The sequence below is a fragment of the Dermochelys coriacea genome, chromosome 1 (assembly GCF_009764565.3).
Source record: "Dermochelys coriacea isolate rDerCor1 chromosome 1, rDerCor1.pri.v4, whole genome shotgun sequence".
Classification (NCBI taxonomy): domain Eukaryota; kingdom Metazoa; phylum Chordata; order Testudines; family Dermochelyidae; genus Dermochelys; species Dermochelys coriacea.
Window position 1 is genome coordinate 174514116 of NC_050068.2, and position 22849 is coordinate 174536964.

The 22849-nt window shown below is 39.1% G+C and overlaps 1 protein-coding gene across 1 annotated transcript in view; it reads left to right on the forward strand.

The window, feature by feature from the left end:
* Nucleotides 1-22849, forward strand: part of TMPRSS15 (transmembrane serine protease 15) — an 85393-nt gene that overhangs the window by 19582 nt on the left and 42962 nt on the right. The window contains exons 7-11 of the mRNA XM_043505736.1: nt 5117-5226; nt 7026-7163; nt 8311-8460; nt 15202-15307; nt 22351-22501. Of these exons, the coding sequence (XP_043361671.1) occupies nt 5117-5226; nt 7026-7163; nt 8311-8460; nt 15202-15307; nt 22351-22501 (655 nt within the window). The remainder of the gene's footprint in view (nt 1-5116; nt 5227-7025; nt 7164-8310; nt 8461-15201; nt 15308-22350; nt 22502-22849) is intronic.

Below are 22849 nucleotides of genomic sequence, written 5' to 3' on the forward strand. Positions count from 1 at the left end.
GAACACTCTAGTCACTCCCTGGAAGAAGGAAGGTGTGTTTGGGAGTATAGAGACAAGTAGCCTAAAGTTACTTCCTAGGAAGGAAGGAGGTGTGTGGCTGACAAACCCAGAGAAGGGGGGAGAGTCAAAAGGTAAGGAAAGCCTCAGGGAAAAGGCAGTAAGATCCAGGGTGGAACGGAGCTTGGCAGCTGACTAGAGGATCCCTGAGCTGGAACCCAGAGTAGCGGGTGAGCCTGGGTTCCCCTGCCAGCCAATGGGGAAGTGGCACAGACCAGGCAGTAGTGAGTAGACTCCTTTGGACAGTTTGCCTTGAAAGACTTTGATGCCCCAGAAAGGGAGGTCCAAGACAAAAAGTGCAAGCTGTAGCTACTGAAGTAAGAGGGGCCACAAGGTGAAAGAGGACTATGGGTGGGGAGACCATCACAGGGACAGCACCTGGAAGGAGCTAATCCTAGGAACGGCCAGGAGGATGCACCCCTAGTGGTGAGTGAACCCCATGACATCATCCCACAAAGGTCAGAGTAGGTCTGGATGAGAATGCTTTCATATTAAAATACTCCCATGTCAGTAATCTGAATCAAAATCACCCCATCAGTTATTACTAACAATAATACCTAGCCTTTATATAGCAGCTCTCTAGCACTTCTCTGTCATGAAGTGATGAGATTGTGCTGCATAGTGAATTGATAGATAAAGGAGCATCACAGGTAACATGCAAACATAACAGGGATTGTCCTATATCTAAGGGTTAATCTTTGGATGCCACACCCTCCAGTGTAGTTGAGTCAAAGGCCTTTTAAAGGTTCATCTACTATGTCCAACATTACAGTAATGATGCAGCAAATGTGTGTAGCTACATGTTTCTCAATGGGAAAAATAATCCTTCTAGTTTTATTCTTCAGTTCTCTGCCTTAGAAAAGCCTGAGTACTTACAGTGAAAGCCTGAAAAGATCAGCTGGGTATCTCCTAACTCAGACACTTGTCTTCCTTCAGGGTGCAATTGTTTCTTTGGGGAGTCTTTTGAATTTTGCAGTCACCAACGGGATGCATTTTATGTTGTTCTTGTTAGAAAATATTTATTAGAAAAAATCAACCTGCAGCACAACCAAGTTTGATCTTTTTCCATCCTTTTCTTCTCTACTAATTAACCAGAAAGTTCAGCAGTGACCCCTGATAAAAGATGTTTTCTGTGTTCCCTTTTCTAGTTGTTTCCTTAATAAAGATATAAGTTCATCTTTTTTTTTACCTAAACCATAAAAATAATATGATGGCAATAGTGTGGTCAATTTCCCTCCATCATATTTAATTACACAAGCAGTCCTCCCCCAGTGCATTTACTTTTCACAGCATCCTTCATCTTTTCATTTTCATAAATATATATATTTGTGTTTGTATCTGTGCACACCCACAAAAGAAAAATAAAAAGAATTACGAGCTGCATGAAACCTTGTTCCATGTGTATCTCCAAACTGGTTCTGACAGGTATGTTAAGACTGTTGCTTTCAAATCTGTATTTGGATTTCTGCTGGGAATCACAACCACAGAGAACAACAAATTAATGGTTCTGTTGGAACGATTAATTGATTTTGGCAGTGGACTTATGGATCTTGGACCACCATGTATTTCTGATGGAGAGAATCGAGAGAGAATCATTTAGAAAAAATATGGAGAATGTGATGGGGGGGGAAATAGGATGCAACACTTGTGATATTGAACTGTTACAACAGACTGCTGTGTGATGCTTAGAAGTGAAGACATAGAGCCAACTCATTGGTTGGACAGCCCCGATTCTTCTGAACTTAAATTGTGGTTTTGGAACAAGGAGGAAGGTAGCATGGACTAAGTCATAGATTCTGAAATCCTTTCTCTTGTTGATTATTGAAATACTCCACAAAAATTCATTTGACTTAAATGAAGCTACTTGGGAATTAAGGTGATACTCGTCATGAGCAAAGTATCAGAAGATGGCCACAAATTAGCAACCAGTTTAAGAAAAAGAGCTACCCATTTCTACTTCTGATTCCAAATTATTAGAAGGTTCAAACCCTGAAGTACATGTTTTATGTATGTAAGGAATCTGTAGGCTCTGGTAGTAACCAAGGTTATGAGTTATCACTATATAAGAATTTGCCCGATCATTAAGGCCTCTTAGAAAAGATAGAACAAATGGCCAAGAGAATAAAAACTCAAGGTCTAACAGCTAAGTTTCTTCAATAGTTTGAGAAAAATCAGAGTAACATAAGAACATAAGAATGGCCATACTGGGTCAGACTAAAGGTCCATCCAGCCCAGTATCCTGTCTACCGACAGTGGCCAATGCCAGGTGCCCCAGAGGGAGTGAACCTAACAGGTAATGATCTAGTCATCTCTCTCCTGCCATCTATCTCCACCCTCTGACAAACAGAGGCTAGGGACACCATTCTTTACCCATCCTGGCTAATATCCATTAATGGACTTAACCTCCATTTATTTATCCAGTTCTCTTTTAAACCCTGTTATAGTCCTAACTTTCAGAACTTCCTCAGGCAAGGAGTTTTACAGGTTGACTGTGTGCTGAGTGAAGTTGCTGCAGCCTTTTGCAGGAGTGTACCACTGATGGAGCTAAAGAGACTTCCCCTTTTTCCTGTCTGTGAATGAATAAATGAGTGAATGAAAAATGTATTTAACATCAAACATTGATATTATATGATGTGCCAGATACAGCAGTGAAATAGGGAACTGGATTAAATCTAATATTATGATTAATATGAATATAAAAGGAAAGGCAGCTATAGGTGATACAGTTTAGGGTGAAATATTGAAGACTTTAATGACAGGGTTTATTCATGGGCGGTATTGTTAGGAAAGAAAGTGGTTGTGTTCATACTGATCAATTTTAGTTTAAGTAATAAAATAAGCCTAATGTTTGCAATCAAGCATGCTTATGCTGTCAAGCTAGTGAAATACACCTGTAGTGAGAGAGACAATAAATAAAAGAAATTGAAACCAAACAGTGAGTTTATAAGGACACTTGAGCACAGAGTAGAATAATCAGAAATTTACCTGGTTATATATAATGCATGGACTCAGCTCAGCCATGCATACCAAGGTCTCACCATTGTTGTTGAAAGAAGAACAGAAATGGAAGATTTATACCGCTGTTTTGGCCTTTTGGAGAACAACAGTTCTTGAACTGATTTTGCATTGTATAATGGACTGTTATAACAAGTTTAAAGAGTATCAAAGAATATGGATGGACTTTGTATAAATGATATGAACTTTGGAGATTTCAGCGGCTAGCAGAGAGTTGTTGGAGAAGCTGCAACTTGAGCAAGCATAACTGCAAATCTAGTGAAGCTAGTGTTCAAGATACATCTCAAGTTGGTTGCACCAACAGCTATGACCTAACTTGCTGTACACAAACTGGTGTAAAAAAGCATGTTGCATAAAGCGCCTGGAAAATCCCAATCCCAGTTGCAAGAACTCAAAAGCTTATGTTTCGTTCCCTGAGAGGATGATGAGAACTCTTATTTTGGTTGGCCATTTCTAATATTCAGAAGTAGTATGGGTCATCATCTAATTGGTCCATTCCAGCACCTCCAAGAAGAGGATAAAGTTGAACCACCCAGCAGAAATGGGATCAAAGGGCCTGTTCCCAATAGAAATGGGATCAAAGCGACTATCTCTTTCAGTATATCACTTCCTGAAAGCCAAAGACATCTGGACCAGAGAAGACTAAGGTCCTGGACCAGCCACCAGGGACTCCTCCTGGTGACATTAAGTATCTCTCTCAGATAGAAGTCTTTAACTGAATGTTTCTATTTTCCAGCAATTCTGGTTGCCTACTAGTGCACTGGGGAAAAACTATAGTTGTGTCTGTCTTTTGCTCCATCTGTGTTTGCAAAGTGAACACCTACTCTGAATGAAAACTGAACTAAAAAGCTGACCACTAAGCAAAGATCAGGTGATACAGACTTTCTTGTAGGTGATGACCCAAATTAGTCAATTGACCACTTCCTGAAACTAGGTACCTACGTAGTAAGGAAGTGTACATGCTTGTATATATGCTTTAAGGATTGTCAGAGTTATAGTGTGTGACCCTATTTTGTAATAGGTTCCAATCAAGATTATTATAAAGTAGTTTTAGAAATGAAAACGTTTCTGTTGTTAACTAAGATTGTAAAAGAAATTTGCATTCAGCTACCATAGCGAATGGTTGCATACTGCCTTTTAAATTCTAGGTATATACAGACATAAAATGAGACCAAGTGTACAAGCTTCTTGTACTACACTCAGTCTGTAGTTTGTCATAAAGGTATGAGTTTGTTAGACGGTTAGGAGTGTTAGTTAGATCCCGGGGCTAATATAATTCATTGGGAAATAAGTAATAACAGTTGACTACTATAGATCTATTGGGGAAGAGATGTTGCTGAATTGTTATGAAAGTAACTGATAAAACTGTGTTGTGATCTAGCTTTGGATTGTTTTTTCCTCTATGTTAGCAACATTGGAATTGAGAAACAAATGACTCAAGGGGAGCCCTGTTCTGAGGGACTCTGAGTCAAATATCTAAACTAAGTCACCTTCCCAAGATAGTAATTGAGGATAAGTATTATTTTCTATAGTGGTTGTTTAATTTGATTCTGAAAACCTGAATGGTTATATCAACCAATTTTTTTAGTTTGTGTTTTCCAAATCATAATTCAACACTAGTTTTGTCTTCCTATATCCTATAATATTAGTTGCTGCTGGCAAGGATATTTAATAAAAATCTATAAACTAAAATTCAACTCTCGAGTCCATTTCTTTAGTTAAGCAATCAAAATTAAGAGAACCTTAAAAAAGATGGTCTGGATAATCAATTAAGCAGTTGCTTAAGTGAGGTTTGTTTCCTACAGTTTCCACAGCTGAAGAGGCTTCCCATCTGTTCTCTTTTGCTATTGTACAAAGTGTAATAATGCTTCATCTAAAATTTCACCATGATTAGCACAGATTAGAAAAGCTGATAATGCAATTCCCATAACTTTTCTGAACTATCCATTAAACAGCCTTCATACGAACAGTTCATTTACTACAGACAAGGAAAATTACTGAAGCATATAATCTTCCTTTTTTTCTTTTGTTTTTGTTATTTTAGTACAAATCAAGGATTATCCATTAAACTAAACTTCACTTCCTTTGATACCCAACAATATGCGGACATTTTAAATATTTATGAAGGTACAGGACCAAGCAAGATTTTAAAAGGTAAGGCAGTATTACTTTTCAGTCATTATTATATTTGAGGTGAATCAAATACATGCATATAGTTGTCCAGATTACCTTTTTCTTTGAAGATTTCTGATCTAAACATATTTGCTTACTCATTTAAAGTGGCTTGCTAAATGTTGTTCTAAGATACAAAGGAGAGAGTCACTTTTTAATGCTTTATTTGGCTTATGGTCTAAGTAAATCTGAAGATCACAAATGCATACTATTTACCACTGTGTCCTACTTTAAAGAAGTGAGATTCCACTTGTATTTTACCTGAATAAACCCATTTAAGCAACTTTTGATGAGGGATTTTAATACATATTTAGAGAAAAAGTTGGGAGGTTTCCTTATCATTATAGTTTTTGTCTTTGTAAGTGAAGGGAAATTTGCACTACAAATAGTGTCTGGATGGAGAAGGGGATATATAGTGAAGAAAAGTGAAATTCTGTCTCTGTGACATTATCTCCCCTCACCCTTATACACACATGGTTCCTTTGTGGAGGATCAGGAAGCTTCAATTGGGTGATCCCGTGGTAGTATTGCTTCTGCAGCAGCTGTGCTTCCCAGGAGATGAAGGAATGGTTGGGGAAAAGGTCTCGTGCTAGTATAAAGTCATTGGACACCTTAATGCATGTTACCACCACAAGCTCTCTCCAAAATCTGTATCAAGGGGATAGAACCTTGGTCTCTTCCAAGGGGCACTGCATGTCCCATGAAGGAAGAATTAAAAGGGATTTCCACGCAGAATTTCAATTCCACTAAGAAGGAAAAAACTATGGAAGGGAAGAATTTGATACATACATATCTATGTCATTCTAATTTTTAATTATCATTTTGACATATTTTTAAAGATTTATAGAATTAAAATAGGCAAAAAGTTCCTCTCCAGGAAAGTGCACACTTGCTAATTGTCTGAAATTGTCTAAGAGTTGAGAGAGGAAGAGAGCCTAGCCTAAACTCCACTTCATAATGGAAACTGGGAGTCCAGGATTTGCCTCCCCTTGGATATATTATAGTGCAGTGACTCATAAAATAGGACCTGACCTAATGCCAATTGAAGTTAATTTGAGTCTTTCCATTGACCTCATTTGGGTATTGGCTCATGCTGATAACCAGGAGGCTAACTACATGATTAAGTTACTTATTGTATTACCCCATTAGTTTCAGAAATAATTTTTAGAATTCACAGACATATGTGATTTTTGACTACACTGTAATTGCTTTTGTTATTTTTTCATACTTTTATGATGTATACATTACTAAGAAAATAAAACTACAAGGTAATCATAGTGTATTAAAAGTTCTTTGATTCTCAAAATAAAAGTGTTAATTACCAAGCCATGGGGGTAAGCTCAAGTAATGAAATCATGTAGTCGATCTTCTGGTCTTAGGAGTTTGGAGTTTATACATGTATCAAAAACTCCAGAATATTTAGAGGGAAATAAGTGTGAAGTTGAAGAGCTAATATGTGAATAGTTAGATATTACAAAATACAATTAAAGCACAACCAGTTTAGTTACAGTCATTCACTAGCTGGTATCTGTGCTGAAGTTAAAGTAAGATGGATGTGCAGATCTAAGGGCAGAGCTGTACCTCACAAAAATAATTATATTTTAGCTAATTAGAAAAATGCTGTTTTGTTTGTTTTTTTAGATAGAGCCACCACTTCTGTAAAGAGGGATTTATTCAGAATTGAAAAAAACAGTCATACTCACTCTCTTTTTATAATAGCACCACTCATTTTAAGTGACCTTCTGTAATTGACAGTTGCTTTTTTATTTATTTATTCTTAGCTTCGCTCTGGGGGACAAATCCTGGAACAGTTTACATTTTTTCTAATGAGGCTACTGCAGAGTTTATTACAGATTATTCTGAAAATTATAATGGATTCAATGCAACATATACCATTTTTCGTACCAGTGAGCTAAGCAGTAAGTGCTTTGTTATTTCTCAACAGCAAAGGCTGATGAATCTGTATTTTGTATTTGATAAAGGGAGAAAGTGGAGATGTTGAGATCAATGAACTGCTACTTTTTAATGACCCAGTTCTGCAACTGGGTGGATCCTTCCGCTTCTTCGAAGTTCCATTTACTTCAACATGAGCCTTAAGATCTGCCTACCTGGAACTGATTGTAGTATCAAGGCATTATGATATTATTTATATTACAGGTTTAATAAAAATGAAAGCTCGGGGATACGGTCATAAGAAATATATTTAAGAATGAGCAATTGAAAATCATTGGCATTACCATTTGTTCTTCAGTATCTGTTCATTTGAGGGTGAATTAAACTGTGGAGTTACTGGTATCCTAACTCATTGCAATGAATGATGGTCCTAGAACAGTTAAAGCAAATGGAGGAGCATATCAGCTTCAGTCAATAGAAATACTGGAAGAAAATATGTTTGTAGCCAATCTGTTTGTGACAAATGAAGGACAACTACATGAGTTAAGGTTAGGTGTTTCCAGATATTCAGGGGAAAAATTAGACATAGGCTGGACAGGTGGCTGCCATCTAGGATGCTACATTTTGAGTAATGAGGGTGAGGAGGACATGACCCTGGGGGAGAATACGGCTACACGAGGCAACTGGCTGGCCAAGATTCCTGTGCTCTGGGAACCCTTGCATAAGGTGTGAGCTGCAATAGAAAGTATGATGGCCAGAAGACAAGATCCCCTCCCTACTGAGGAAGAATATTGAGCAAGATATTGTGGGAAAGAAAAAGAATTGTGGAAGCCTTCAAAAGGAACAATGCTGGAGTGAACACAGGGAAAGCGGAAGAAAAGAGAATGGGATATTGTTGACCTGTGGAGCATCAAAGGAATTCTTAAGTGCCTGAGCACTTAGTGTCAACTCCAGGGATACTGCAGCACATAAAGGAGTTTAGGCTTATTAGGAAAACATATACACTGTTTCAACTTTATAATGTTGCTCCTGAGAGGAGTGAATCAAAAATGGCCATATGTTGCAGTCCTTATAGGCACTCTTAAAAATTCAAACTGTTTTTTCATAGAAATGCACAGTTGGACATGCTGATGAAATCATCACTCTTACGTTCTTGTCTGATATTATTCACAGATAATGAAAAAATTAACTGCAATTTTGAAGATGGCTTTTGTTACTGGATTCAAGGTTTAGAAGATGACAGTGAATGGGAGAGAATTAGTGGGCCTACCTTTCCCTTTATGTCTGGCCCTGATTATGATCATACATATGGCAATTTGTCAGGTAAGAAAAAATTCTAGGAAAGAGATTAATAGAAGGAACATCCAAAGAAAAAAGTTAATTTTAAACAAATAGAGAATATTCCTAGGCTGCAAATTTTGAATTAGTAATTGTGAATACTCATCCTAGAAAACTGCATCTGAAGTTTATGCTTATTCAATGGGAAAACAAAAATATCCCCATATGATCTGTCAGCCCAATCAATGCTAATCAATGTAGTTTGAATTTCACTTTGAATAATCACAACAAACTGTTTGTTAGACTGAGAATTATTCAGAATTTATTCAGTGATTAATTAAATACAGAAAATTGTAATCTGCTGAAATACAAGTTACTTACAGAAAAAGAGGCAAAATTGCATAATACATTTTTTGGTATAAAGTATTCATCTGACTGTAATACATAAATGTACACTCCCTAAACAGTCTTGAGAACAGTATATTATTTTCATTCTCAAATTCTGCATGCCAGAGCAGTTGAAATAACAAGGAATTCATTTAGTAAAACATTTGACAGTGATTTTCAACTCTGAATTTTTCTTTTATTCTAGATGTTTCCTCTTTCACCTCACTAGATCTAAACTGACGGTTCTTAGATGCAATATTGCCTTTATTCAACTTTCAGATTTCTACTGCCTCAGTTTGATGTAAACGTATGAGCTGGCATCATTATACACAGATATTAAAAATGTTCTGTTTTGTTCGCTTCTCTCCAAAAAAGCAAAAGAGATAATACACATTCAACAAGCCTCAGAACCAAATCAGCATGATACTTCAAACATACAGTAGAAAAGATTTACTTTCAATTTAAATTAGACTTAAACCTCACCTCACTTTCTTCACATGATATTGTATTATACAGTGCCATTCCTCATGCCAGAATGATGCATGCTACATAATAATACATATAAACAGCACAAGCACCAAAGAAAAATTATATGTATTATTAGACACGTTTCCCAAATTGATTCAGATTGCTCAGAGAATTAATGAACCAAGGATCAGAAAGAAGTGATTTGCTTGAAATATTTGCAGACATTTTCAAAATAGGGATAATCTGTTTCCATTTCATCTCTCTACTTCTAAAGAAAAGCTTTTCAATATAGTTGAGGATCACAGAGTGGCTGATATGGGACTTGATTAATAAATAATTAAAGGAGGGTCCTCTGGTGTCCATGCCTTGTCGTGGCTGGACAGCTTGCATGCTCTAACGATCCCCAGAGTCTGTATCTGCGAGGGCTTTTTGCTCCTGGTAGGTTCAACCATGCCAGATTGGTCTGTGGGGGAGGGACCAGACAAAACAGACACCCTGGTCCTCCAGGTTGGGGGTTAGGCACAGGGCTAACAACCCTGTCCCGTAAAAAACAAAATATGTTATAGAAACAGCAATGGAAAAATCGACCTTTACTGTGTGTGATAACCTTGAGGAGTCAATGACCCATATGGCTGCCAGTGGTGAAGATCAAAAGGAAGCCACTGGCATGAAGACTGAAGTGCTCAACACCAAGACAAAAACCAAACTTGTTTTTTGGAATCTACGGACAATGTATGAAACAGGGAAGCTAGCTCAGGTCACAGCAGAGATGAAATGCTACAGCTTACACATTTGGGTGTCAGCAAGAGCAGATGGATGGCATCAGGAAGATTAACAGCAGCCTCGGGAGAAACTTTGCTGTATTCTGGATGGGATGATGAACAACACCATGAGGGGTGTTGCCATCCTTTTGAAGAAGGTAGTGGAGCATTACCTGCTTGAATGGAAATCCATCAGCAGCAGACTTATGAGAGCCAGACTGAAAAGGAAACATAATAATATCACCCTGATACTATGCTCTGACAAATGACAGTGATGAAGAAGTAAAGGACAAATTCTACCTTACACTACAGACGAAGTTAGAGAGAGTACCATGCTACAACCTAACTATCATCATGGGAGACCTGAATGCCAAGGTCAGTAAGGACAACACAAAAAATGACAGAGCAATGGGAAGACATGGGTGTGGCATCATGAATGAAAATGGAGAGAAGCTAGTTGATTTCTGTAATATGAATGACTTAGTCATTGGCAGAATCCTATTTCAACATTGTGAAATTTACAAGCTGACATGGTGTTCTCCAAATGACAGAGATAAGAACCAGGTTGACAATATCATGACCAATGGCAAATGGCAGTGCTCACTGACAGATGGGAAAGCGAGAAGGGGTGCAGATGTTGGCAGCAACCACCATCTTGTGACAGCCTCCATCAAGCTAAAGCTGAGAAGTGTGGGTCCACCAAACAAGGGACATAAACATTATGACATTGACAAGTCCCCTGAAATACAGAAAGCCTTTGTTCTGCAGTTAAAGTTCAGGTTTCAAGCACTTGAAGACCTTGATGAAGAGGAGGGGAATGCATTTGAGGAGATCAACAAGAAGTGGGACAAAATGACTGCAATTTATAAACAGAGCAGTGAAGCCAGCTACAGGCAGAAGAGAAGGAATGAGTGGATTACACCCAGCACAGGGAACACCACAGAAGCCGGACGAGCCCAGAAGAAAAAAGTTTTAGACACAAAATCCCAAAAGCTAAAGGACAAATACCGGAAGCCATATAGCAAGACACATCGGGAGGTCAAACGCCTTGTAAGAGCAGACAAATGATATTATATTCATAATCTGGCAACACAAGCAGAGCTACTTGTGGTGAACAAGGAACTGTCTACAAAATGAAGCAGTTTATCAGTGGTAAATGGCAGACACCAACAAACACTCTCATCAGGAACAAACAAGGACACCTACTAACAACTGAAAAAGAACAAGAAATGTGCTGGACAGAGCATTTCAAAGAATTGTTGAACAGGGAGCCACTTAAAGAGGAAGCAAACATCCAGGAGGCAGAAGAAGAATTTGATATCCACACAGACACCCCAAATAAGGAAGAGATCATTCAAGCCATCAAATCCTTTAAAAATGGGAAAGCTCTTGGCAAGGATAACTTAAATGCAGAATTGTTCAAGGTAAATCCTAAGTTAGCAGCATCTATCCTGGCCCCTCTATTTACATCAGTCTGGAAAAGGGAAAAAGTGCTGGATGAGTAGACCAATGGGTGAAGTGAAATGAAGTGAAGATACCAAAGAAAGGAACACTCAGTGATTGTAATAACTGGCATGGTATCACACTTTTATCTGTGCCAAGAAAAGTATTGTGTAAGATCATAGTCCAGCATAAATCAGAGGCAGTTGATAGCATTCTCAGAAAAGAGCAAGCTGGTTTTTGGAAAGTGCATGGATGCACAGACCAGATTTTCACTCTATGAAACATAAAAGAACAATGCTTAGAATGGCAATGGCAACTCTACATAGACTCCATAGACTTTGAGAAGGCTTTTGATAGCATTCACGGGACTAGCCTATGGTGTATTCTGCAGGCATATGGAATCCCTCTCCATATAATCAACATCATCAAAAGCTTTTATTTCAACTTTACATGCAGTGTTGATCACAGTGAGCTCAGTTTTGAAGTCAAAACAGGAGTACGTCAAGGGTGTCTCATATCTGCAATCCTGTTCAACGTTGCCATTGACTGGGTAATGAAGACAAACAGAAGACATGCCAAGAGACATTAAATGGACACCCTTCTCATCCTTTGAAACCTGAACTTGCAGATGATCTTGCTTTCCTATCACATACCCAACACCACATACAAGAAAAAACAACTCAACTCAATACATTCAGCCAGAAAGTTGGACTGAAAATCAACCACAATGAGACAGATATCATGACATTTAATATTGCCTCACCATCAGCAGTATGGATAGAGGATTGTGTTCTGTCCAATGTAGAAACATTCACATACTTGGGCAGCACCATCATCCAGGACAGTGGAACAAGCCAGAACATCCGGAACAAAATCAGTGAAGCCAGGAACAACTTCAGGAGCTTAAATACAGTCTGGAAATCATCAACATACAAAACCAAAACCAAACTCAAGATTTATCAGAGCTGCATATTTTCAACATTACTTTATAGTGAAGAATGCTCGGGAATGAGAAAGTATGACATGTCCAAACTGTTTTCTTTTCATACAACCTCCCTCAGAAAAATCCTTTGTATCTTTTGGTCCAGAACAATCTCAAACCAAGATCTGTTGACACAGTGCATCCAAGAGGTTTTGAGCACCATTATTGACAGGAGGTGTTGGAGATGGATTGGTCATGTGCTTCAGAGAGAAACTGATTCCATCACCAGAGTGGCAATAAGATGGGCACCTGAGCGCAAGCTAAAATGAGGCAGCCTGAAAGCAACATGGCAAAGAGCTGTGGAAGACAAGCTGAAAAACCTGGGGCACAGCTGGGGAACCATTGAAAGACTTGCCAGAAACAGATCGGAGTGGAGGAGCTTTGTCACTGCCCTAAATGCCAGAGGTGTAATAGGAACATGATGATCATGATGATGATGAATATGATTAATGCCGTTCAACATGAATTTATGAAAAATAGATCCTGTTAAGCTAACCACATCTTTTTTTTTGGTGAAATTAACAAGTATGGTTAGTAAAAGTAATAGTGTAGATGTAATATACTTAGACTTCTGTAAGGCATTTGACTTGGTGCCACACGATATTTTAATTAAAAATCTAGAGTGATATAAAATCAACATGACTCACATTAAATGTATTAAAAGCTGGTTAACTCTGATAGGTCTCAAAATGTAATTGTAATAGGGAATTATCTACAAAAGGATGTATCTCTAGTAGGGTCCTGCAGGGATTGATTCTTGGCCCAATGCTATTTAACATTTTTATCAATGACCTGGAAAAATACATAAAATCATCACTAATAAAATTTGGAGATGACACAAAAACTGGGGGAGTGGTAAATAATGAAGAGGACGGGTCACTGATTCAGAGCAATTTGGATTGCTTTATAAACTGGGCTGAAGCAATAAGAACATAAGAATGACCTTGCTGGGTCAGACCATAGGTCCATCTATCCCAATATCCTGTTTTCGACAGTGGCCAATACCAGGTGGCCCAGAGGAAGTGAATAGAGCAGGTAATCATGAAGTGATCCATGCCCTATCACCCATTCCCAGTTTCTGGCAAACAGAGCCTAGGGACACATCCCTGCCCATTCTGGGTATAGGCAATGATTTTTAATATGGGTAAATGTAAATGTATAAATCTTGTAACAAAGAATGTATGCCATACTTAGAGGATGGGGACTCTATCCTGGGAAGAAGTGACGCTGAAAAAGATTTGGACATCATGGTGGATAATCATATGAATATGAGCTCCCAGTGCAGCTCTGTGGGTAAAAGGTTCTGTTGATCCATAAAAAGGGGAATCGTGAGTAGGAGTGGAGAGGTTATATTCTCTCTTTATTCGGCACTGGTGCAATCGCTGCTAGAATATTATGTTCAGTTCTGGTGTCCAGAGTTCAAGAAGGATGTTGATAAATTGTAGAGGGGTCAGAAGAGAACCACATGAGCGATTAAAAGGATTAGAAAATATGTCTTCTATTCATAGACTCAAGGAGCTCAATCTATTTATCTTAACACAAGAAGGTTAAGGGATGATTTGATTAACATACATGGTGAACAAGTATTCAATAGTGGGGTCTTCATCCAGCAGAGAAATGTATAACACAATCCAATATCTGGAAATTGAAACTGGACACAGGTGTAAATAAGGTAAAAAATTTTATCAGTGAGAGTAATTAATCATTGGAACAATTTACCAAGGGTTGTGGCAGAATCTCCATTGCTGGCAATTTTAAAATCAAGATTAGATGTTGTTCTAAAAGATATTCTCTAGGTATTTTGGGGGGGGACATTCTATGCCCTGTGTTATACAGTAAGTCAGATTAGATGATTACAGTGGACTTAGATTCTACGAATCTATGATTATGAGCATCTCTAAATCAATACAGAAATGAAGGACCTGATTTGGATTTCATTCTACAAACCAGTCTTTTTTGTATTTTAATGAATCTTGCAGACATGAAGCATCTATACAACAGAGGTAAAATCCTGGCATCTGTAAGTTTTCTTGGAACCAGAATTTCACCTTTAGGATTCTTAATTCTGTGGCTAACATTGTCTTTCTGATCTGAAATGAAAGTGTTTCTCCACTTAATTTTACCCCATTTAGCATTTTCACATTGCAAAAGAAAGTTTGAGCTCCTAGCCTCAACGAATTAATGTAGATAACTCTAGAAAACACATTACCAAACAATGTATGTTTCATGTTGATGTTGCTTCCACCTACGACTTATTGTCCCAATCTTTTTTCCTCCCCCCACATCCCATTATGGTATGGAGGGTATGGAGTGGTATGGAGGATACGGAGTGAGAATAATCTCCCTCAAAAGCCTGTACAATTGTCATAAGGGCAGACTTTGATTCATTCACTATAAACTCCTTGGGTTAAATCCTGCCCCACCTGGTGAAATTCCCACTGACTTCAACGGGACCAGATTTTCACCCCTTGAGTAGTTGCTCAGTCATTTTGTAGGTTAAGGGCCCATTAAAATATATAAGTTTTAAAACTATTGCTTACCAATATGCATAACTTTACACTTACATTTTCACCTGCTATTGTGATATTCCCCACTCTTCCCGTGTATTTCGCTCTATCTGCAGTTAACACTGCTGTTTCTGATATTTTTTACTAACCAGATTCTTTTTATTGACCATAATAATTTAGTGTCATCATCAAACTTCATCAACTTGATAGCCAATTAAAGATATTTATTGTTTTACAGGATTTTATATTTCAACACCCATAGGATTTACAGTGAGACAGCAGAGAGTTCGGCTTTTTAGCTTGCCTTTAGTTCCGGCTTCAGATCAATTCTGTCTAAGTTTTTGGTATGTTAGAAAGCATCTGCAAGTTATATAATTGCTAAGTATCACCTTTTAATTAAGAATGAAATCATATGTAAATGTATTTTTGTCATAAATCATTTGGTCAATTGGTTCAAAGTCTAGAACCTGGCTTGACCATGCACAGGAGTGCAGCACAGTTCTACAAAGAGTTTGGATTCCAGGACAAACTAGCGATTCCTGTGGTGAAATCCTGGCCCTATTGTAGTCAATGGGAATTTTGAAGCTAGGATTTCACTCCAGTTTTCTAACTATCCAGTTCCATAAGAAATTACAACATGGGCCTTGATCCAAAGTCCACAGAAGTCAATGGGAGTCTTTCATTGACTTCAGTGAGCTTTGGAACAGGTCCTATAGTTTGACTATGAAACCAGCTCACAAGAAAGAGAGTAGCCAGGTAATTAAGAAAAAGTTATGTTATCCTTGTACAATTTCTTCTCTGTTTTGGGTTTTCTGTCCTGTTTGAAATAAAAACTAGAGTCCATCAAGGTGATATTTGTTATATTAGAATTCTATGACAAATATTCAGTATTTAATTGCCTTCAAAAGAAAATGTCTTTTATCCTATTGTTTCTAATACAGCCTAAAATCCAGTCCCAAAAGATCTTGTTTCGGACCATTATTGATTTTAATGGAGAATTCAGATTAAGAATCAGTTAAATGTACTGGTCACTAATCCTTACTCAAGTGCAAAACTTCCACTGAAAATATCAATAAACAACTGAATAAGACTGAATAAGAAAGATAGGAAGTATGACAAGAGACCACCCTAGCTTACCCAGGTGATCTTCAATTTTCTGAAACTCAAAAAAGAGTGTACAAAAAGTGGAAACTAGGTCAAATTACAAAGTCTGAGTATAAACAAATAACACAAGTATGTAGGGACAAAATGAGAAAGACCAACAAATAAAATGAAATTAAACTAGCTAGAAACATAAAAGGTAACAAGAAAACATTCTACAAATACATTGGTTTCAGAGTAGCAGCCGTGTTAGTCTGTATTCGCAAAAAGAAAAGGAGTACTTGTGGCACCTTAGAGACTAACAAATTTATTAGAGCATAAGCTTTCGTGAGCTACAGCTCACTTCATCGGATGCATTTGGTGGAAAAAACAGAGGAGAGATTTATATACACACACACAGAGAACATGAAACAATGGGTTTATCATACACACTGTAAGGAGAGTGATCACTTAAGATAAGCCATCACCAACAGCAGGGGGGGGAAGGAGGAAAACCTTTCATGGTGACAAGCAGGTAGGCTAATTCCAGCAGTTAACAAGAATATCAGAGGAACAGTGGGGGGTGGGGTGGGAGGGAGAAATACCATGGGGAAATAGTTTTACTTTGTGTAATGACTCATCCATTCCCAGTCTCTATTCAAGCCTAAGTTAATTGTATCCAGTTTGCAAATTAATTCCACTGGGCTATTCTATCTGCTACCCAAGATCCATAAACCTGGAAATCCTGGACGCCCCATCATCTCAGGCATTGGCACCCTGACAGCAGGATTGTCTGGCTATGTAGACTCCCTCCTCAGGCCCTTCGTTACCAGCACTCCCAGCTATCTTCAAGACACCACCGATTTCCTGAGGAAACTACAGTCCATTGGTGATCTTCCTAAAAACACCATCCTAGCCACTATGGATGTAGAAGCCCTCTACACCAACATTCCACACAAAGATGGACTACAAGCTGTCAGGAACAGTATCCCCGATACTGTCACGGCTAACCTGGTGGCAGAACTTTGTGACTTTGTCCTGACCCATAACTATTTCACATTTGGTGACAATGTATACCTTCAAATCAGCGGCACTGCGATGGGTACCCGCATGGCCCCACAGTATGCCAACATTTTTATGGCTGACTTAGAACAACGCTTCCTCAGCTCTCGTCCCCTAATGCCCCTACTCTACTTGCGCTACATTGATGACATCTTCATCATCTGGACCCATGGAAAAGAAGCCCTGGAGGAATTCCACCATGATTTCAACAATTTCCATCCCACCATCAACCTCAGCCTGGACCAGTCCACACAAGAGATCCACTTCCTGGACACTACGGTGCTAATAAGCGATGGTCACATAAACACCACCCTATATCGGAAACCTACTGACCGCTATTCCTACCTACATGCCTCTAGCTTTCATCCAGATCATACCACTCGATCCATTGTCTACAGCCAAGCGCTATGATATAACCGCATTTGCTCCAACCCCTCAGACAGAGACAAACACCTACAAGATCTCTATCATGCATTCCTACAACTACAATACCCACCTGCTGAAGTGAAGAAACAGATTGACAGAGCCAGAAGAGTACCCAGAAGTCACCTACTACAGGACAGGCCCAACAAAGAAAACAACAGAACGCCACTAGCCATCACCTTCAGCCCCCAACTAAAACCTCTCCAACGCATCATCAAGGATCTACAACCTATCCTGAAGGACGAGCCATCGCTCTCTCAGATCTTGGGAGACAGACCAGTCCTTGCTTACAGACAGCCCCCCAATCTGAAGCAAATACTCACCAGCAACCACACACCACACAACAGAACCACTAACCCAGGAACCTATCCTTGCAACAAAGCCCGTTGCCAACTCTGTCCACATATCTATTCAGGGGATACCATCACAGGGCCTAATCACATCAGCCACACTATCAGAGGCTCGTTCACCTGCGCATCTACCAATGTGATATATGCCATCATGTGCAAGCAATGCCCCTCTGCCATGTACATTGGCCAAACTGGACAGTCTCTACGTAAAAGAATGAATGGACACAAATCAGACGTCAAGAATTATAACATTCAAAAACCAGTTGGAGAACACTTCAATCTCTCTGGTCACTCGATCACAGACCTAAGAGTGGCTATACTTCAACAAAAAAGCTTCAAAAACAGACTCCAACGAGAGACTGCTGAATTGGAATTAATTTGCAAACTGTTCCTCTGATATTCTTGTTAACTGCTGGAATTAGCCTACCTGCTTGTCACCATGAAAGGTTTTCCTCCTTCCCCCCCCTGCTGTTGGTGATGGCTTATCTTAAGTGATCACTCTCCTTACAGTGTGTATGATAAACCCATTGTTTCATGTTCTCTGTGTGTGTGTATATAAATCTCTCCTCTGTTTTTTCCACCAAATGCATCCGATGAAGTGAGCTGTAGCTCACGAAAGCTTATGCTCTAATAAATTTGTTAGTCTCTAAGGTGCCACAAGTACTCCTTTTCTTTTTACAAATACATTAGAAGCAAAAAGAAGACCAAGGACAAGATAGGCCAGTTACACAATGTGGGGAGGAGACAATAACAGAAAATTTGAAATGGCAGAAGTGTTGAATGACTTTTTTTTCTCAGTTTTCACCAAAAAGTTTATTAGTAATTGAACATCTAACTTAATGAATGCCAGTGAAAATGAGGTAGGATTAGAGACTAAAAATAGGGAAAGAACAAGTTAAAAATTACTTAGACAAGTAAGATGTCTTCAAGTCACTAAACCCTGAAGAAATATATTCTAGAATACTCAAGGAGTTAATTGCTAATGGTTCAGATATTTCCTCAGTTATCTTTGAAAAGTCATGAAATAGGTGAGATATTCTGGAGGACTGGAAAGGGGCAAAAATAGTGCCAATCTATAAAAAAAGGGAATAAAGACAACCTGGGGAATTACAGACCAGTCATCTTAACTTCATTACTCGGAAAGATAATGTAGCAAATAATTAAGCAATCAATTTGCAAACACCTAGAAGATAATAAGTTGATAAGTGACAGTCAGCATGGTTTTGTCAAGAAACAATTATCTCAAATCAATCTAACAGCTTTTTTGACAGGGTAACAAGCCTTGTGGATGGGGGGATTGGTAGATGTGATTTATCTTGACTTTAGTAAGGCTTTTGTTACTGTCTTGCATGACCTTCTCTTAAACAAATTAGGGAAATACAACCTAGATGGAGCTACTATAAGGTGGGTGTAGTGGGGTTGTCACCCTGCTCCTTCCTGGAAGGGCTTAAAGCAGCCCAGGAGAGGGCTGTGCCAAAGAAAAGCTGAGCTGATGGGGAAAGCAGCCACCGCTGTAGCCAGTGCAATCAGGGCCCAGCTGACCCCTATAAGAGGGCAGTGGGCCAGAAGCACAGACAATCTCTCTCTAGATGTAGAGAGGGATGGGCGTGGCTGCTAGGAGCTAAGCAGGGCTGGTGGAAGGCCAGAGGAGCTTCGGCCTGGAACCCCCCTCCCCTCCTCCAGGCTGCAGGCCTTGTTAAAGGCCAAAGAAAGGTACTGGGGTTGCAGAGGGCAGCCCAAGGGTAGGCAGAGGCAGCAGATCCAAATCCCCCTTGCCGGTAATGAGTGGCACTTACACTGCAGTCTGCCCCAGGGCATGAGGGCTAGTTGATGACTGGCAGTGACCATAGACTGAAGTGAGGTGGTAATAGAGGGTGAGGGTTCCCTGGGGAGGGGAGACCCAGATCTGTGGGGGTACTGCCTGAAAGGAGCACCAGGGTCCAGGAGGGACTCAGGCCCAGCGGCATGCAGGACACTGGCCTGCAGAGGGCGCTCCGGAGGCTGGAAACGCTAATTCCCTGGACGACCAGCAGGAGATGCCGCAGGGGTGAGTCCCACCCCTCTACAGTGGGTGCATAATTAATTGGAAAACGGTGCTAAGAGAATAGTTATCAGTGGTTCACAGTCAAGCTGGAAGTCATATTGAGTGGGGTACCATACAGATCAGTTCTGGGTCCAGTTCTGTTCAATATCTTCATCAATGATTTAGATAATGGCATAGAGAGTACACTTATAAACTTTGTGGATAATACGAAACAGGGAGGGATTGAAAATGCTTTGGAGGATAGGATTAAAATTCAAAATGATCTGGACAAACTGGAGAAATAGTTTGAAGTCAATAGGATGAAATTCAATAAGGACAAATGCAAAGTACTCCATCTAGGAAGGAACACTCAGTTGCACATATACAACATGGGAAATGATTGCCTAGGAAGGAGTACTGCGGAAAGGGATCTGGGAGTCATAGTGGACACAAGCTAAATATTAGCCAACGTGTAACACTGTTGCAAAAAAAGCAAACATCATTCTGGCAGGTATTAGCATGAGTGTTGTAAGCAAGACACAAAGTAATTCTTTTGCTTTGTGTGCTGATTAGGCCTCAATTGGAGAATTGTGTCCAGTTCTGGGCACCTTCTTTCCGGGCAAATTGGAGAAAGTCCAGAGAAGAGCAACAAAAATTATTAAAGGTCTAGAAAACATAACCTATGAGAGAAGATTGAAAAAAATTGTTTAGTGTGGAGAACAGAAGACTGCGGGGGGGCGGGACATGATAAGTTTTCAAGTACATAAAAAGCTGGTTATAAAGAGATGGGAGAAAAGATGTTCTTTTTAATCTCTGAACATAGGACCAGAAGCAATGGGCTTAAATTACAGCAAGGATGGTTTAGGTTGGACATTAGGAAAAACTTCCTGTCACGATGGTTAAGCACTGAAATAAATTGCCTAAGGAGGTTGTGGAATCACCATCATTGGAGATTTTAAAGAGCAGGTTAGACAAACACCTGTCAGGGATGGTCTAGATAATATTTAGTCCTGATTCAGTGCAGGGGACTGGACTAGATGACGTCTTCATGTTCCTTCCCGTCCTACACTTCTATGATTCTAAGAACTTCAGTATTAGACCTGGAGATAAGATGCAAAATTTTAACTGTGAGGGTAATTAATTGTTGGAACAGCTTACTAAAAGAATGAAACTTAGAGTCTTTAAATCAAGACTGTGCATTTGTCTAAAAGATATGGAGTGAAATCCTTTCCTCACTAAAAGTGAATGGGAGTTTTGCCACTGACTTCAATAGGGTTGAGATTCTACTCATACTAAAGTTCAACCACAACTTGCTCATTCGTGGATGAAATTCTATGTCCTGTGTTATACTGGAGCTCAAATTAGATGATCACAATGGTCCTTTCTAGTTCTGAAATCTCTGACCACTAGAAATTTTAAAAATAATATGGCCCATTTTTTCCACTTAGAAAATCAAATTTCAGGTAAACTTTTACACTCATTTGTTTGGATTTTACTGCAGAGTTTATTTCTGTTAAAATATCAAGATATTTATATTTTTAAAAATAAATCTTTAGTCTATAATGTCTTTATTTTTCTGGAAAAAGCAAACACAAAAAATGCTCTCTAAACTATATATCTAGCTTGAATTCTTTAAGACTTTTAAATATATTAATTCTAACAAGGAATCTCTGTTCTGCTTTGTCATTGTTGTAGATACTACCTGAAGAAATTCTGTGTGGGAAGGAGGGGAAAAGACCCATAATGAAGTCATGAGGCTTAAAAACTCATATTATAATAACATTCTAGCTTGTTGATCTTTCAGATGCCACTCCAGGGATCAGCAACCTTTGGCACGTGCCCCCTCCCCCCGGGTAAGCCCCCTGGTGGGCAGGGCCAGTTTGTTTACCTGCCGCTTTCATAGGTTTGACTTATCGTGGCTCCCACTGGCCGCGGTTTGCCATCCCAGGCCAATGGGGGCTGCAGGAAGTGGCAGCTAGCACATCCCTCATCCCACGCCACTTCCCATAGCCCCCATTGACCTGGAGCGGCGAACCGCCACCAGTGGGAGCTGCGATTAGCTTAACCTGCTGATGCAGCAGGTAAACAAACCGGCCCAACCTACCAGGGGGCTTACCCTGGTGGGCCATGTGCCAAAGGTTGCTGATCCCTTTGCCAGTCCTTCAGAATGACTCATGCTTGAAGTTATCAAAGTCTGAATATCATATTCTTTTGATACCCTGTATTGTAGAAATTTACAAATATCTGTGGGATATTAGAAACAAATTCCCAGCATTTATTGGGTGAAAATACATTAAAACCTTTTAGTTTTTGACCTGTCTTGACTTCATAAAGCTATGCAATGAAAAGCTTGAATTAATATTTTCGGTATGATATTTCTTTTTATTCGCTCATGTGGATGAATTCCAGTCTGATAGGATAATATAAAATTTTGGTATTTCCCCTCCAGGTATCATATGTATGGTACTAACGTTTATCGTTTAAGTATTAACATCATGAATAGCAATAACATGGAAAAGACAGTTTTCCAGAAAGAAGGAAATTATGGAAACAACTGGAATTACGGACAAGTAACATTAAATGAAACATCTGATTTTAAGGTTTGTTAAGCTATTAATCTTTTTTATTAGTTGAAGCTAACTCTCTTTCACTTTATTTTCCATCAGCCTTTGTAACCGTTTGCAGTATTCCACATCTGCCAAAGTAATATCCTTTGTTGTCTACTAACACTTACTGTCAAATAATTATTAGTATGCAGAGGACCGGGGCTTCAGAACTGAACTGTGTATTTTCTAGGGTATAAGTTGTTGTTGTTATGGTAGGACAAGGAGACTTACTGCTGTCTGAGGACAGCCAGCTTTATATCCAAAGAGAGCTCTTGGTCACAGCAAAGGAAATCTGAGAACATATCCAAATCTGATTGTAAGTTGAAATACCTTGATGATGAA